Genomic DNA, 15124 nt, shown 5'->3' on the forward strand with positions numbered 1-15124 from the left:
AAATAAATAAACATTAAAAAAATGATTTCTTGGGTTCCAATGCCGGTGCCATTTAACATGCCTGCGCTTCTGAAGGGCATTTGCCATCGGGACAGAGACAAGTGCAGCAGGCAAACAGAGACGGCTGAGGTTTATAAGATCAACGTGAAGAGCAGGAAATTGAGGAAGAATGAAAGAGCAGAGGAAAGGAAGCTAGCAACACTGTGACTTACTTGTAATAGCAGATTTCGTAGCCCATCCGTATCCAGGTGGGTCTGCCAAGAAGAGCCTCCTTCACAGAATACAGAGTTGGCTGCATTCCTGCATGGAACAAAGGCGGGATTAATCTCTGGGGAAAGAGGGAACGGAAAGAGGGTTGTGGTCCTCCGAATCATGGCCCTCCAAGATAGCCAGATCCTAACCCCTGGAACCCATGAATGGCACCTTAGATGGGAAAAGGGATTTCATAGATGTGATTAAATTAAAGATCTTGAGATGGGGAGATTATCCTGGTGGGCCCTAAATGCAATCACTTATGTCCTCATAAGAGGGAGGGAGGGGGAAGTTCGACTGCCCAGGAAAAGCCATGTGATTGAAGCAGGCAGAAAGAGACTGGGAAAGGCTATGCTATCGGCTTTAAAGGTGGAAGAAGGAGCCATAAGCCAAGGGATATGAGGAACTTAGCTCCAAAACTGGGGGGAGGGGTGCCTGGGTGGCTCAGTCAGTTGAGCGTCTGATTTCGGCTCAGGTTATGATCTCACGGTTTGTGGGTTCTAGCCCCACGTCAGGCTCTGTGCCGACAGCTCAGAGCCTGGAGCCTGCTTTGGATTCTGTGTCTCCTTCTCTCTCTACCCCTCCCCCACTTGTGCTCTATCTCTCTCTGTCTCTCAAAAATAAATAAATTAAAAAACAAAAAAGCTGGGGGGAAAAAAAAGAAAAAAGAAAATCCCCAAGATGCTCCAGAGGGAGAATGGCCTTTCTGGCACCTTGACTGTAGCCCAGTGAAACTGACTTTGGACTTCCGGAATCTGGAATTGTAAGAGAGTAAATCCGTCTTGTTTTAAGCCACCAAGTTTGTGACAATTTGTTATAGCAACCATACAGAGCAAATGCAAGAGTTGAGGTTCATATTTTCTCTTTCTATTTAAAAGAGTGTATTTAGTCAGTACAAAATAGAGGCGGTAACCTGTGTGCAGACACAGAGGTATGGGAACATTTATTCCTTACTCAAAGCCACTCAATAAATTAGGATATGACCTAGCACTAACACACATAATTTTCCATTCCTGGAAATGTTCAAAATAAATGTGGGCTGCTAGTCAATTTGTCCCTTAAATCTCTCCTCCAAAATGGCCACAGGTATTCAGTAGAATTTGAACTTTCCCCATGTTTTCTTGGAGCTTAAATCAGCGTTGTCCAATTGGATTGCGCTGTTTTCCTGTCTGGGGCAAATAGGTCAGTATATTTGCTACTGTAGGATTTAGGTGATGGAGAGAAGGAATAAATGAGAGTGCTCACCGACCTCAAAAAGTTCAAGGTGGGGCAAGGCAGTCAGGAAGGGGTGGAATGTTGTGTATGGCGTTAACATGCCACAGCAGAGTGGAACTTCCAGACTGCCTTCCATGGTGGTGGTTTGCCATAAGTTGGCCACCACCTTGCCACATCTGGGACCAAAACATTCAGCCCAACTTCAAACCCTTTGGGAACCCAAAGAGAGCTTCCAGTAATAATCCAAACAACCAGATGGGCATCATTCCTGGTGTTAGCCAGAAGACCTCTGTTCCCCAAGAGCTCATACCGTAGTTAAACTGGCTGTTGGGCTTCTCACAGTTGATGATGTTGAAGCGGTACGGAACAGCAGCTCTCATGCCGCTCACCTTGAAGTAGAACCACTGTTGATGTTGGCTGCTATTCACATCAGCGTTGACCAGCAAGTCATATTCCAGCCTGCAAAGTCAGAAGCAAGATTGGAGGGCTAGGAGTCTTTGAGGTAACTTCCAACACTGAAGAGCCTACAAACGTCAGATTCTAGATGACAGATCTAAGACCCAGGATCTCAGCTGGCCAGTAAGTTACAACGATCATACTTACCTCACAATATCGGACACACTGGCTATAGAAATTTGGGGAGAGGAGAGCAGGCTTGTGGTATTAAGAGAATCAATTATACAACGGTAGCATATCTTTTTATTAAACTGTAATGGATTTTCTCTCCAGTAGGAAAGAATGCAAGTGCATGATACCCCAGAGAAAATTCAATCACATCTGGTTGGATATGTCATTATTATTTGATGCTACACATTACTTTTGAGCCTCAGTCTCCTCATATGGAAGATGGAAATAGTGTCTAAATTCGCAGTGCTGTTCTTAAAGATCAAGCGGAGAGTTGATGTAAACCCCCGGCAAAGCAACAAACGTGAATTAGACTAGGAAGGCAGGAGTTGTGTGTTCATTTTGTCCCTTTTTAACTGATTTAACTTACATGCAGTGAACAGCACAAGTTTTAAGTGTAAGAATCAGTGAATTTAAACAAATTCATCTGGACACTCTTGCTTGACAATTACCCAGATCAAGATACAGGCCATTTCCAGTGCCCCCAGGAGACTCTTGTGTGGCCCCTCTCAGTCACTATCTGCAAGGGGAATCATTTTTTTTTGCGCTTTAGCAACAAAATTAACAATGCAGCTTGGACTTCAGCATTCTTACCGGTACAGTTCATTTTCCAAAATAGTATCATTCCATCCCCTTGGCATGTTCTTTGAGTTTCTCTTCTAGAAGGGGTGATGTTTTTGCCCTGATATGTTCATACTCTGCTGCTCTGGAGCCCTGACCCCTGGCATTTGCAGTGAGATTTGTAGAGGGGTGGGGCTTTGCAGAATGCATAAAAGTAGGGCTATCTGATACAGGTCCACTGCCCATGCTGTCCTTCTAAGCATCTCAATCGAACCAAACCACCCAGCCTGCCATACAATGAATGAAGCATAATCTACTGAGTGACATTCATGAGGACAAATTTGGAAAGATGATGACCCTCAAATTGTCTGCTATGCCCACAATCCTTTCCAAAAACTGGTCATAAAAAGTCCTTGCCTAGAAGTAGGTTTGTTTTCTGTCATTTGACTCTGTTACCCTGACCAAAACTAATCAGTTTAGGATTCCACACTCCAGCCAAAGGCAGATATATGGTATATGGAGAGAAAGATCAGCAACACAGGCACATCATGGACTGACCACTGTACCACTATGAGACCCTGGATTAGGTTTTCTCTCCTGGATCCCTTAAATATGACATATAGAGAAAACGAGTAATAAAAGCTGGCACTATAGCAAGAAGTTAGAAGCTGAGCTGGTAATGAAAAGAGAAGGTGGAGAAGGAATCTCAACATAATTGCCTTTCTCTTCTTCAGCCAAAGTAGCTCAACTTATATTTGTCTTATATGTTGGGCTTCCTTGAAACAGTTCATGCACAAAGCAAACAAAAAAGGATCACCGCTCACCTGCCCCCCAAAAAACAGAAAAACTTCAAAAATGACTCCTCAGGTAGGGGTGCCTGGGTGACTCAGCTTGTTAAGTGTCTGACTTCAGCTCAGGTCATGATCTCATGGTTCATGGGTTTGAGCCCCCCATTGGGCTCTGCACTGACAGTGTGGAGCCTGCTTTGGATTCTCTCTCTCCCTCTCTACCTCTTCCCTGCTCTCTTTCCCTTTCTAAAAATAAAATAAATTATATATATAAAATACATATATATATACATACCCTCAGATAGATACAAAACAGGCCAGACTATACTAAGTTCTATGCTCTAGCTATGGTGAATACCCATCTCTGAAGATAAGCTAATGCTGACTGAGGGCTTACCATGTGCCAGGTACTATTCTAAGAGCTTGATGTGTTTTTAGTTAAGTCTCAAATACATCACTATAATGTGGGTGCTATTACTGTCCCCATTTTCTGGGTCAGGAAAGAAAAGCATGGAGTTGGTTAGGTAATTGCTCAAAGTCTCCTGGTTGGAAAGGGGTGAGGCTGCCCCTGGCAGTCTGATCCCAGAGTCTGTGACGACCACCCCCTTCACTGTTCTAACTGTTGTTTTCAGGAGTTTACACATAGAATATGGATTGTATATCCTGATTCTGGCAATGAAAAATATAGTTCACACTGGTGTAGAGGAAAGAATTATAACATAGCAGTCTCTTCTGCACTGGAAATCTATGTTTTGTTTCCCCCCTCTTTTAGTTTGTGCAGCCCTAGGCTTTCCTTGCCTGTGAAATAATTTTCCTTTTTTTTTTTTTTTTTTTTTTTAATGTTTATTTTTGCAAGAGAGCATGAGCAGAGGAGGAGCAAAGAGAAGAGGATACAGGATCTGATGCGGGCTCCGCGCTGACAGGAGCAAGCCCAATACAGGGCACAAACTCACAAACCATGAGATCCTACCTGAGCTGAAATCGGACACTCAATCCACTGAACCACCCAGGCGCCCCTGAAATACTTGTCTATTAACAAGAGCTCATTGAGAGTTTCTGGCAAAGAAGCATGACACTAAATATGCCCTTGAACTAAGGATAGTGAACTTCTCCATGGGGAGCCCAATGTTCTTGCCACCTATGTACACAGCTGTAGGAACAACAGACATGAAAAGGTACAGGACTAGGGGAGCCCATGTACACTTCCGAGTCAACAGAACCAGCCCTAGCATCAGCCTAAGTACAAATATCCCATTCAAAGGACTCCCACGCCCAAGTATGGAGCCATGATCTTGAACATAGGTGTATTGGCAATTTTCACCTCTAGTCTCCACCTTGCTATGACATTGGCTAGTGAGCCCCCTAGTGGTGCACTGGTAAATGTTTAACAACAGACTCCCAGGAAAACTTTCACTTGTAGTGTTTGCCAGTCCTCAGGGTATAAACACTCCCACCATGGCTGATTTCACACTACCAGTGTGAGGCCGCTGTACTGAGAGTAGGGACGAGAGACACAACCCGCTCTCTTAAGCTGCCAGCAGCTACCTTTGTGGGTTTCCTTACTTACTCACGCACTTGGATGGCTTTGCGAAGATTTCCTGACTCAAACTTGGAGTAGAACCGCAAGCAATCGGAAGCAGTGTCTTGCAAAGGCCTGTAATGAAATAGAAAACATGTGAACACATGCGTTACTGCTATTCTTGGGCATAGCCTGACATTTCTTAGAGATAAGGTTTTTCTTACAGATCTTCAACATAAATTTTCATCATGTTTTTAGTAGAAGGGATGGATTACTAACATAAAACACTCTTATTCTCATGTCATCAAGAGGATATTCCATACTCTACCCCCACCCTCCACATTCCACTGACGCTCAAGACCACCTACCAAGGCTCATCTAAACTGAAGACGACTTTATTTATAATATCAGTTGGCTGGATGAGCCTCCGGACATCCTCAAATATCTTGATCCTGGAAAGGAAAATTGGAAACATTTTAAGTGTTGGTTGGCCCTCATTCCTTACCCCATTTATCCTACAGTCATCTGGGAAGGGTTTGGGGAGTCATCAGAGAATTATGAAAGAAAAATTTAATAATTCCCCAACATGGGGCTGAAAGAGTGGAAAAAGCACTGCCTGTCCTTCCTTTTCTTGTGTATCAAAAAAAAAAAAAAAATGAAACTACATTGAGCAGTAGGAATGTAGGAAGCAGATTTTAGTTGGAGGATTCAGGACTTGAAGAATTTTTTCAAGGGCATTTGAACTAATGGGCTCTGAAGGTTTCTGATGGTATCAGAGGGCCCTTTGTAGTGAGACAACTTTGAGGGAGACTTTAGGATTGTTGACTGTTAGTACCCTCAAGGCCTGGGAGGATTCAGTAAGCCTTTGAACTCTTGAGTCATTTCTACTCCTTGGGTTCTGTCAGCTCTAGAAAACTAAGGTCAGTTTTATGAGAAACACCCATATTCAGGAGGTTTAAGTAAGAGGACAGAAGGAAGCCCAAAGGAACTTTCAGATTCCCTCCTTGAATTTCCAATCCAGGTATTCTGGGTGGAGTGGGAAGGTGAGGGGAGATAGGCATGAGGCCTGGACTCAAGGGGAAGATGTTCTGTCAAAGGGGGAGGTGTTATTGGGCCAGGCTCTGTGGTGCATCTCTCAGGAACTTGAGCTTGGCAGATAACGTGCAGGGGGTAAAGTCAGAGACATCAGCAGGAACCCAAGTGTGAGCAGCTCTTGGGATCCACCATCAATTTGCTGATGAAATGGAAAACAAGTTAATGAAACTTTCTGGTATGCACACTCAGCTCCATTGACTCCGTGCATGCATAATCAATGTCATTGGGTTTTTTCCCCAGGGAAAATAATTTTCCTTGGTTTATCAATTTTCGTTCTAATCTCACTCTGCTTATCCAAAGGCAAAGCTTCCTTTCCAACATTCTGGGAATAAGCCATCACCCAAAGTTTCTTCCCTGGAGAATGCGGTCTTTCCTTACAATCCTCAGTGATGCAGAACTATTCTAACCCAAGTCAGGTTTTTAAGGTTGGGACTGTGAGATAGGGGCACACCATCTCCTTTCATCAATGAGATCAGACACCAATTTGTAGTGAATTAAAAAAAACATACCCCAATTAATCCACATTTGTTTTTTCTGAGAACCTTCCTGGGGACTGATCCCAGTATTTGAAGAAACTGGGTTATCTTTCCCCATCATGGCCTGCAATGGTTATGGGGTAAGGGGTTACATTGGAATCATTGAAGGAATTCTTTTCTGGCAACACATGCCTGCCACTACCCCACGCTTACTTCTGAAATGTCCGGTAGGGAGGCAAGCTTCTGTGTTTGGCAAGAGCTTCCCAAAGGATTTTAACATGCTCCTGACTGATTCTCACTTTCCTACAGACACTTGAAATATCTGTACCAAACACTCTGCCTATAAAAATATTAAAGAAGAGAAAAAATATAGCTTCCAAATCAGCAGCGCCATCACCTTTGGACTCCACATTTGCGTTCCAACATCGACTGGGCAGAGGGTGGTGGACGATGTCCCCAGAGGTCAGGAAATGCCATCGTCTTGAAGTCGGCCACAGATCTGGTTCTTCTTGCTTTGGCCATATAGAGACAGGGGTCATGGAAGGGGACAGGCTTGGGATGTGTCTGCAGAAGCTTATCTATTACTTCAGCAGTTTCTCTAGGCCTAGCGGAATTGGAAAAGGAGGCACTAATCATTGGGCAGGAAATAACATCTATGTCCCAAGCATCCTGTTTGAGGGAAGCTTGAATGTCAGGGGTTTCTTTTCCAGAATAATCTATCCCAAATCCATCGGATTGCATGTTTTGGCATGGGTTCATCCCAGGTCCTTTTCTGGAGGCTGGATGCATGGTGGACCTCCCCATCTTCACCTTGCTCAGAAGGGAAGTCTGGACCATGTCTTCTCTTCCTTGCTTCCAAGAACTTTGGTCCTTATTCAAACCATGCCACTTTGGGGAGGCGACAGTTGGAATGTGGTGATGATTGGCATACTGAGTCTCTTCGAACTTCAAATCATCTCCAGATTGAGACTTGAGTTCCTTCGGGTTTAAAATGGAAAAGAATATGTCAGTGTTACCTTCCTGGTAGAAAATACAATTTGACCCCAATCCTCACTCTCTGAGCACAGAGTTAAGTGTAAATCTTGTTGTGTTGTTGTTGTTGTTGTTGTTGTTGTTGTTGTTGTTGTTTTAGCATAAATCCTATGAATTGGGAAGCTTTTTTCAAGGTCAAACAAGAAAAGGCTAAGCTTCAACAGTCAAATAAATGGTAGAATCATAGAAACTCATGTTTGGAAGGAGCATTGGGTGGGTCTAGCACAATTCTATACATCACACAAATGCCCTTTGCAACACCCCCAAAAAGTCACAGCCTGGTTAAACAAACTCATTAACAGGGTTTTCACTACAGCCCAAGGCAGTGCCTCTCATTTGGGGATCATTCTGATTGTTTTTTAAAAAAAAGTCTTCCTTATACCCAAATGAAATTTCCCTTCCCTGAAATTTCTACCTACTGATGCCCTTCAGCTTTCTGAAGTAAAACAGAATACACAGACTCCCTTCTACATGTGACTTAGCTCGTACCCTTGGGTGGGGCAAATTCATGATATATCAAGGGTCATAAGAAAATAACAGAGATCCAAAGGCAGGTCTAAAATCTTGACGACAGCAATAGTAGTAGGAGCAGCAAGTAGCCACTGTATCATCAGGTGTGAGGTTCTCAATTTCTTTCTACTAACAGAAAACACTGGAATCAGACTAACCACCTTCAGAAAGCCATCTAGTACAACTTACCCTCTTTGTAGGGGAACAACTAAATCACCAAGACTTTTCACTTGTGTTCTTAGAACGTGAGGGTAAGTCAGTTTGCCCTGCCCCAACCCCACGGTGGATCATAGGCAGCGATGTGTACCCCTGCACTTCTTTCATCCTAGGTTCCAGGGGTCAGATTGCAGGAGACTTGCATGCATCCAGCCCAGCTACCTTTTTCACATTTTGCTTGGATTTCTGCTTCTTTCTCAGAAAGACCTCAGAAGCAGATTGCTAATGGTGAACAATGCTTTCCATCTGGAGATCTCCTGCTAGGCCTCCCAGGTTCTGCAAAAAACCCATCATGCATCACCGTGGAGCAGACCCACGGCATATGTCCTACCTCGAAGCTGCAGGAGAGCTCAAGACACATTGCCTCGTACTGCATCAGTTCCTCCTCGGGTCGATCAAGACCAGGTTTGGAACTCAGCTTGTTCACATCTGTTTCCAAATCATCATCCTACAAAGGAATATCCAAAAATATATACATGTGAAAGTCAAGACAGCCACCCTGAGAAGCATCGAGACAAGCTACACATGTGATCTTTCAAAATCTTGGGACATGGTTTCCTTGCCTCCAAATTATAGTGCTAGCCTATGAGAAGGAGAATCTAAGATGATGGGTGGTATTTTTTCAATGAAAAGAAAGAAGGTACACAACTTTTCTAAGCATCCATCTCAGGATTTGTCAGCCCTTACCATGAATAACTAATTTATATAAAATGAGATGAACCCTGTAAACAGTAAAGCACAATATAAAAGAATTTTGTATCTCGCCACCACCATCAACATAATTGTAATCACTGTACCTGTCCTTCCATCATCTGTGTCATTCAAAACTGTTTAATTTGCACCTACTATGAGCAGGTACCACTGTAGGTACTGAAGAGTTAGTGATAATGGAACAGACAAAAGTCGATGTTCCCATGGAATCTGCCTTCGAGTGAGAGAACGAAGACAGAAAACAAATGAAGAACGTAACTTCCAACGGTGGTAAATGCCATGCAAAGAGGATCGGTGGGAAGCAGTTTAGACTCGGTGATCAGAGACCGCCTCACTGAGGAGCTGACATTTTAGCTAGAAGAGCCAACTGTACGAAGCCTTGGGGAAGAAATTACCAGCAGAAGGAACAGCTGACATTGCCTTTCAGAAAGAAGGTGGTTGGAGCACAGAGAATAGGAGGAAGATCGCAGGTGTCAACACTGGAGAAAGAGGCACTAGGCAGGGCCTTCCAGACCCGGAGAGGGGTTTGTCACCTCCTGCTGCACTTTACCCTGTTGTACATTTACATCTACCCGACCACCACCAGTCTTTCCTTCACTGGGCTGAATAATCCTAGAGCCTTCATTTTTATTTCTAGATCATCATTTCATAATAGTTTAATGGTGATGGTGACTCTCCTCCCAAATCGTATTTTCCAAAGGCTATAAAATCTTACAGAGAAAGGACACCAGGAATCAACCAGTCCAGTCTCCTCATCTTTCCATGTCTCTCCTGAACCAAGTTTCCCTAATAAGATAGGGAAGAGAAACCTACCCTATGTATTAGGAGAATATTTGGTTAATTAAGGAAAAACCTGGAATCTCTGAAAGCCTGGATTATTCTTCTTTAAATCAAATAAATAAACACAATAAATGTTTATATTACTGATCCAGGGTTGGGGGGAGGGAGAGAAAATGCAATATTCTGTCCACCTTCTGGAATTTTCCCCCAAACTTCATTTTTTAATGTTTATTTATTTATTTTGAGAGAGACAGAGTGTGTGTGTGAGCAGGGGAGGGGAGGGAGAGAGAGAGAAGCCCAAGCAGGCTCTACACTCACCGTAGAACCCAACATGGGGCTCACTCTCACAACCATGAGATCATGACCTGAGCCAAAATCAAGAATTGGACTCTTAACAGACTGAGCCATCCAGGTGCCCCTCCTCCAAACTTTAAATTAAAAAAAAAAAAAAAATAGACCTCATGATGTTGATTTCATGGTATTTTCAGATACAGTGCACACCAGGCCCAAATTCCTCAGCCCGATAATGAAGATCCCACTATTCTTGTCCTTTCCAGCTTTATCTATCAGTTCCTGCTTGCCTGCATCCTCTTCTGTGCAGCCTCAGCCATGCCCCAGGGTGGTATCAGTAGAAACTCAATCTGGTATGTGCTGTTTCGAAGGGGCACACGCACCCCCATGTTTATACCAGCGCTATCGACAATAGCCAAAGTATGGAAAGAGCCCCCATGTCCATCGACAGATGAATGGGTAAAGAAGATGTGGTGTATATATATATATATATATATATATATATATATATGCGATGGAGTATTGCCCAGCAATTAAGAAGAAGGAAATCTTGCCATTACAACTACATGGATGGAACTGGAGGGTATTACGCTAAGTGAAATTAGTCAGAGAAAGACAAGTATCATATGACTTTATTCATATGAGGAATTTAAGATACAAAACAGATGAACATAAGGGAAGGGAAGCAAAAATAACATAAAAACAGGGAGTGGGACAAAGCATAAGAGACTCATAAATATGGAGAACAAACTGAGGGTTGCTGGAGGGGTTGTGTATATGGGGGGATGGTCTAAATGGGTAAGGGGCATTAAGGAATTTACTCCTGAAATCATTGTTACACCATATGCTAACTAATTTGGATGTAAATTAAACAAAAAATAAATTTTGAAAAAAGAAATGCAATCTGGTAGACTACTGGGAAGGGTTTCCCCACCAGCGAGTAAGGTTGGTGTGTCTAGAGTGAGGAGTATTGTGTATCCCATACTGCAACCTAATGCATTCTACATGTGGCTATGTGACCTACTTAGCTTTAGAGCAAGAGTTGGCTAACTATAACCCACTGTCTGTTTTTGTAAATAAAGTTTTATTGTAACACAGTCACACCCATTTTTTAATATATTGTCTATGGTCGGTTTCTCAGTATAACAGCAAAGTTGTAACAGAGACCATATCTGGTCCCCAAAGTTTGTATCTCAGTCTCTGAATCTCCAGCCACTCAGGTGGGTTCTCCTCTCTTCTGTATTTCTTATAAATACAATTTATACTTATTCAGGGATGGGCCTGCTTCTGTGTCTTTACAGCAACCCAGAAAGGCTTTGTCATTTAGAATTCTGGTACCCATCTAATCCAGATAATACTTTCTGGCCCTTCTTCCTCAGACTGAAACTCAGATATTAGTGACTTTCCCCAGCCTTACACTTGAGTTCACCGCCCCTTCCAAGATGGTGATTTGAACTCTGGTAGGGACAATCTCCAAGTTCACTAGACTATGTACTCTTTGAAGATAAAAATCAATGTCTTGTTTGCTTTTGTATCATATTACCATCCCTAGGAACCAGCCTGCTGCCTCACACATGGATCATATCCAAGGGGAAAAAAAAAAAAAAAAAAACTAAAAAGGAAGGAAAGAGCAAAGGAGAGGAAAGCTTGAATTCAGTCTGTTTATCCTCTTCTTCAGTGTTTGTCCAAATCTAACAGTTGTATTTGTGAAGGAAAACAACAACAACGACAAAACATGACCAACATCTGGTCTCTACTTGTTTCTCTTTTCTTATGCTGACTTTGAAAGTTTTCAAAGAACAGCACCCAACTTTCCATTCTCAAGACACTTTAAGAAAAAATTTCCTTTTAATCATCCTTTATAAATATCTGATCCCAATTTTATTTTCAAATGAAAAGGCCATCAGTTAAAGGACTGGGTTGGATCTATGACCAGAAACAAATACTCCTGGCTTCTTGCCCACATTCCTTGCAGCAAATGCTCCTGAGTTCACCAGGGAAAATCAGTTTGCTGGAGCACTAGTTCCTTTACTCTGGCAACACCCCAGAATCAAGCCCTGATTCTGAGGTGCCCCATTTCTCTACAACTCATGCTCACACACTGACTTCTCATCTTCTTGGCTCGAAGACTTTTGATAAATAGTTTCCAGGCCCTCACCCATTTGTCTTGAGCTTCTCTCCCAGATGGATGTGTTTATTTGTTTTGGTTTCATTCCACCCAACCCACTATCACCTGCAGTGTGGGGGAAAAGAGACTATCTGAATGCTCTCTGTCCCATGCTGTATGAAGTTAGGCACTGGCATACAGCTGGTCTTTCCACATCAGATACAAGAGGCGATTGACACTCGGCATCAGACATTCAGTCATCAAAGGGCAAGTAAGAGGGTAGGAGAAAGTGGCATTGATGAATGATCACTGCAGCACAGTATTATTCAAATAATACAGTGAGCACTCAATAGGCCACTACTGCCAAGCCACAGCAAAGATTCAATTTACTACTGATGACTTCAGAAATGATTCCATTTATCAACAAAACCCTGAGAACACTGGAAGGTCAATAGCAGTCTTAACCTAGAGACTGAGAGGGCAGACAGATAGTCCCTCTGAGTCGGCTGCTACCATCTTATGATAGAGAACTCAAAAGTCTCTTTTTCTCTAGATAGGTAGGTAAGAGGGTAAGGAAGAAAAAAGAAAGGGAGGGAAGGAAAAGGGGAGATGGATGGATGGATGGATGGATGGATGGTTGGATGGATGGTAGATAGATAAATAAATAGGTGGTAGATTTTTTAAATTCAGGTTTCACCTCCACAAACATTATAAAAAGTAACATTTACTTCTCATTCTTATTTTACAGATGACAAAATTAAGGAACTATAATTTGAAGGGGTTTGTCAAGTCCATGTCTGCCAAAAGAAATGGAAACAGAATTATAACTCATAGATAAGTTATCATTATTCTAGAGTGATATTGTCCCCTAAAGGACGCTTGGCAATTCCTAGTGACATTCTTGGCTCATGACTTGGGGAGGAGGGGGAAACCGAGGGTAAGTGCTACTGGCATCTAGTGGGTAGAAGCCAGGACACTACGAAACATCCTACTATGTAAGATAATCCCCCACAGCAAAGAATTATCCTGTCAAAAGGACAAGAGTGCTAAAGCGTAGACACCCTTTTCTAGAAATGCAGTCAGGAAGCTATGTCCCATTGCCTGTTTCTTGTCAATAGATGTTTTACTGGAACACAGCCATGCCCTGCCATTTACATATTTTCTATAGTTGGTTTTGTGCTATAACAGCAAAGTTGAGTAGTTGTGATAGAGGCTGCATATCCACAAAGCCTAAACCAATTACAGCCTGATCTTTTACAGAAAGTTTGCTAACCTCTGCTGTATATCATGGGTCTTTTGGGGATAAAGACCAAAGGGCACCACCCCCCTGCTAGCCAAGGTGTACATTATGCAACTCAAGTGAGCACTTCACATAGACTCCAAGGTAAATGGAAGTGTACAACACAGTGGTCCTCAGCAGAGTGGGTACCTACGAAGAGTGACTTGTGGCAATAGGGGAGATCTACCAGAAGAAGTTTCCTAGGAAAATCTTCCATGGTCTCGTTCCCTGAATGTCACTCACACGAATTACATATACGAACCCGAAGCACTAAGGGTCTATCTAAAGCTCATCCGGACGGAATATTACCGCCTTGTTAATGGACAGCCTCTGACTTTACAATGAGATTTTGTATGGGACCCACTGGGATGAAAATCAACAAGCACAGCCATCATTTACTGAGCAATCACTGTAGCCAGGCACTGGAGTGGAAGTACAGAAGTGAGTCCTTAAAATGTATACTGGTCTCGGGGCATCTGGGTGGCTCAGTCAGTTAAGCGTCTGACTCTCGGTTTGGCTCAGGTCATGATCTCACAGTTTCTTGGGCTCAGGCCCCACATTGGGCTCTGTGCTCTGTGCATGTTTCTCTCTGTCCCTCTGTCCTTCCCTCCCCCACTCACACTTGTCTCTCTCAAAATAAATAAATACACCTAAAAAATTTTACACTGGTCTCAGCTGGACATAGAGAGTGATATCTCCCTCGGAAGATGTGAACATGGAGATCACTAAAAGTGAGGGCTGGTGCACCTACTTGGTCTTTCACCTCTTCAGAATCTGAATCTTTATCCACTTCTTCATCAGCGTCATCTTCAAAATCCTCTGGGTGGAGAAAAAGAGATCAAACAGATGAGGCTTCCCTTATGCCTTGGATTTGGATTCCCACCACACAGTGGCTAGTACTCCCTCTGTCATAAACAAGGGGCTCATTATGAAGAGCACAATATCCCAACACACTCTAATACTTATTAGTACATGCAACTTGTATACACACAGACACATAGAGCACTATGGCATGAAGTCTAAATTGCCCCACATTGAATGCAAAATGACTGCAGAATAAAATGACATCCAAATGCCATTCTGGTGTTCCCCGCCCCCCCACACACACAGTTTACACGAAGTTATGCAAACAGCATTGCCACGTTTACAGATCACATATAGGCAAAATTTGCTATAACTGAGCACCTTCACTGACTCCCTAATTTTGATAAGAAGGTACTTATTTACAACAAAAGGCCACAGAAAGCATCCAGCGCTGTTGTAGCAAGATGATGCCAATGGAAAATCTGTTCCATGAAAGGAGGGCAGTGACAGTGGAATCTTCACGGAGATTGAATAATCACACATTCAGACATTTAATGGACTAGCTATTTTGTAAATAGCACAAGTTTTATTCCAAGTTCATCCTTAAGGCAAATGCATTCCAGAACCAGTCAGTACAGTCAAGAGACTCAATTGTGGAATTGTGAATATGTATGTTTTTTTTTAAATTAGCTGAAATGACTGTACAGGCACTCAATAGCCACCAGGCAAAGTGGCAACAGTTCATAATTAGGAACAAAATAAGTGACTTTAGTATTTGTTCATTCTGTATATGAAAAGCTTACTTTTTTATACATTTCTTTAATTAGATTATGGACATTTACAGTTGGGTTCTAAAAGAACTGA

At 42.7% G+C, this 15124-nt stretch overlaps 1 protein-coding gene across 3 annotated transcripts in view; it reads right to left on the reverse strand.

The window, feature by feature from the left end:
* Window positions 1-15124, reverse strand: part of AGBL1 (AGBL carboxypeptidase 1) — a 784724-nt gene that overhangs the window by 666456 nt on the left and 103144 nt on the right. For all 3 annotated transcript variants that reach the window (XM_042988107.1, XM_042988105.1, XM_042988106.1), the window contains 7 exons: window positions 14208-14275; window positions 8620-8736; window positions 6928-7508; window positions 5328-5411; window positions 5008-5094; window positions 1778-1926; window positions 213-300 (listed from right to left, as the gene is read on the reverse strand). In XM_042988107.1, the coding sequence (XP_042844041.1) occupies window positions 213-300; window positions 1778-1926; window positions 5008-5094; window positions 5328-5411; window positions 6928-7508; window positions 8620-8736; window positions 14208-14275 (1174 nt within the window). The remainder of the gene's footprint in view (window positions 1-212; window positions 301-1777; window positions 1927-5007; window positions 5095-5327; window positions 5412-6927; window positions 7509-8619; window positions 8737-14207; window positions 14276-15124) is intronic.

The sequence above is a fragment of the Panthera tigris genome, chromosome B3, assembly GCF_018350195.1.
Source record: "Panthera tigris isolate Pti1 chromosome B3, P.tigris_Pti1_mat1.1, whole genome shotgun sequence".
Lineage (NCBI taxonomy): Eukaryota > Metazoa > Chordata > Mammalia > Carnivora > Felidae > Panthera > Panthera tigris.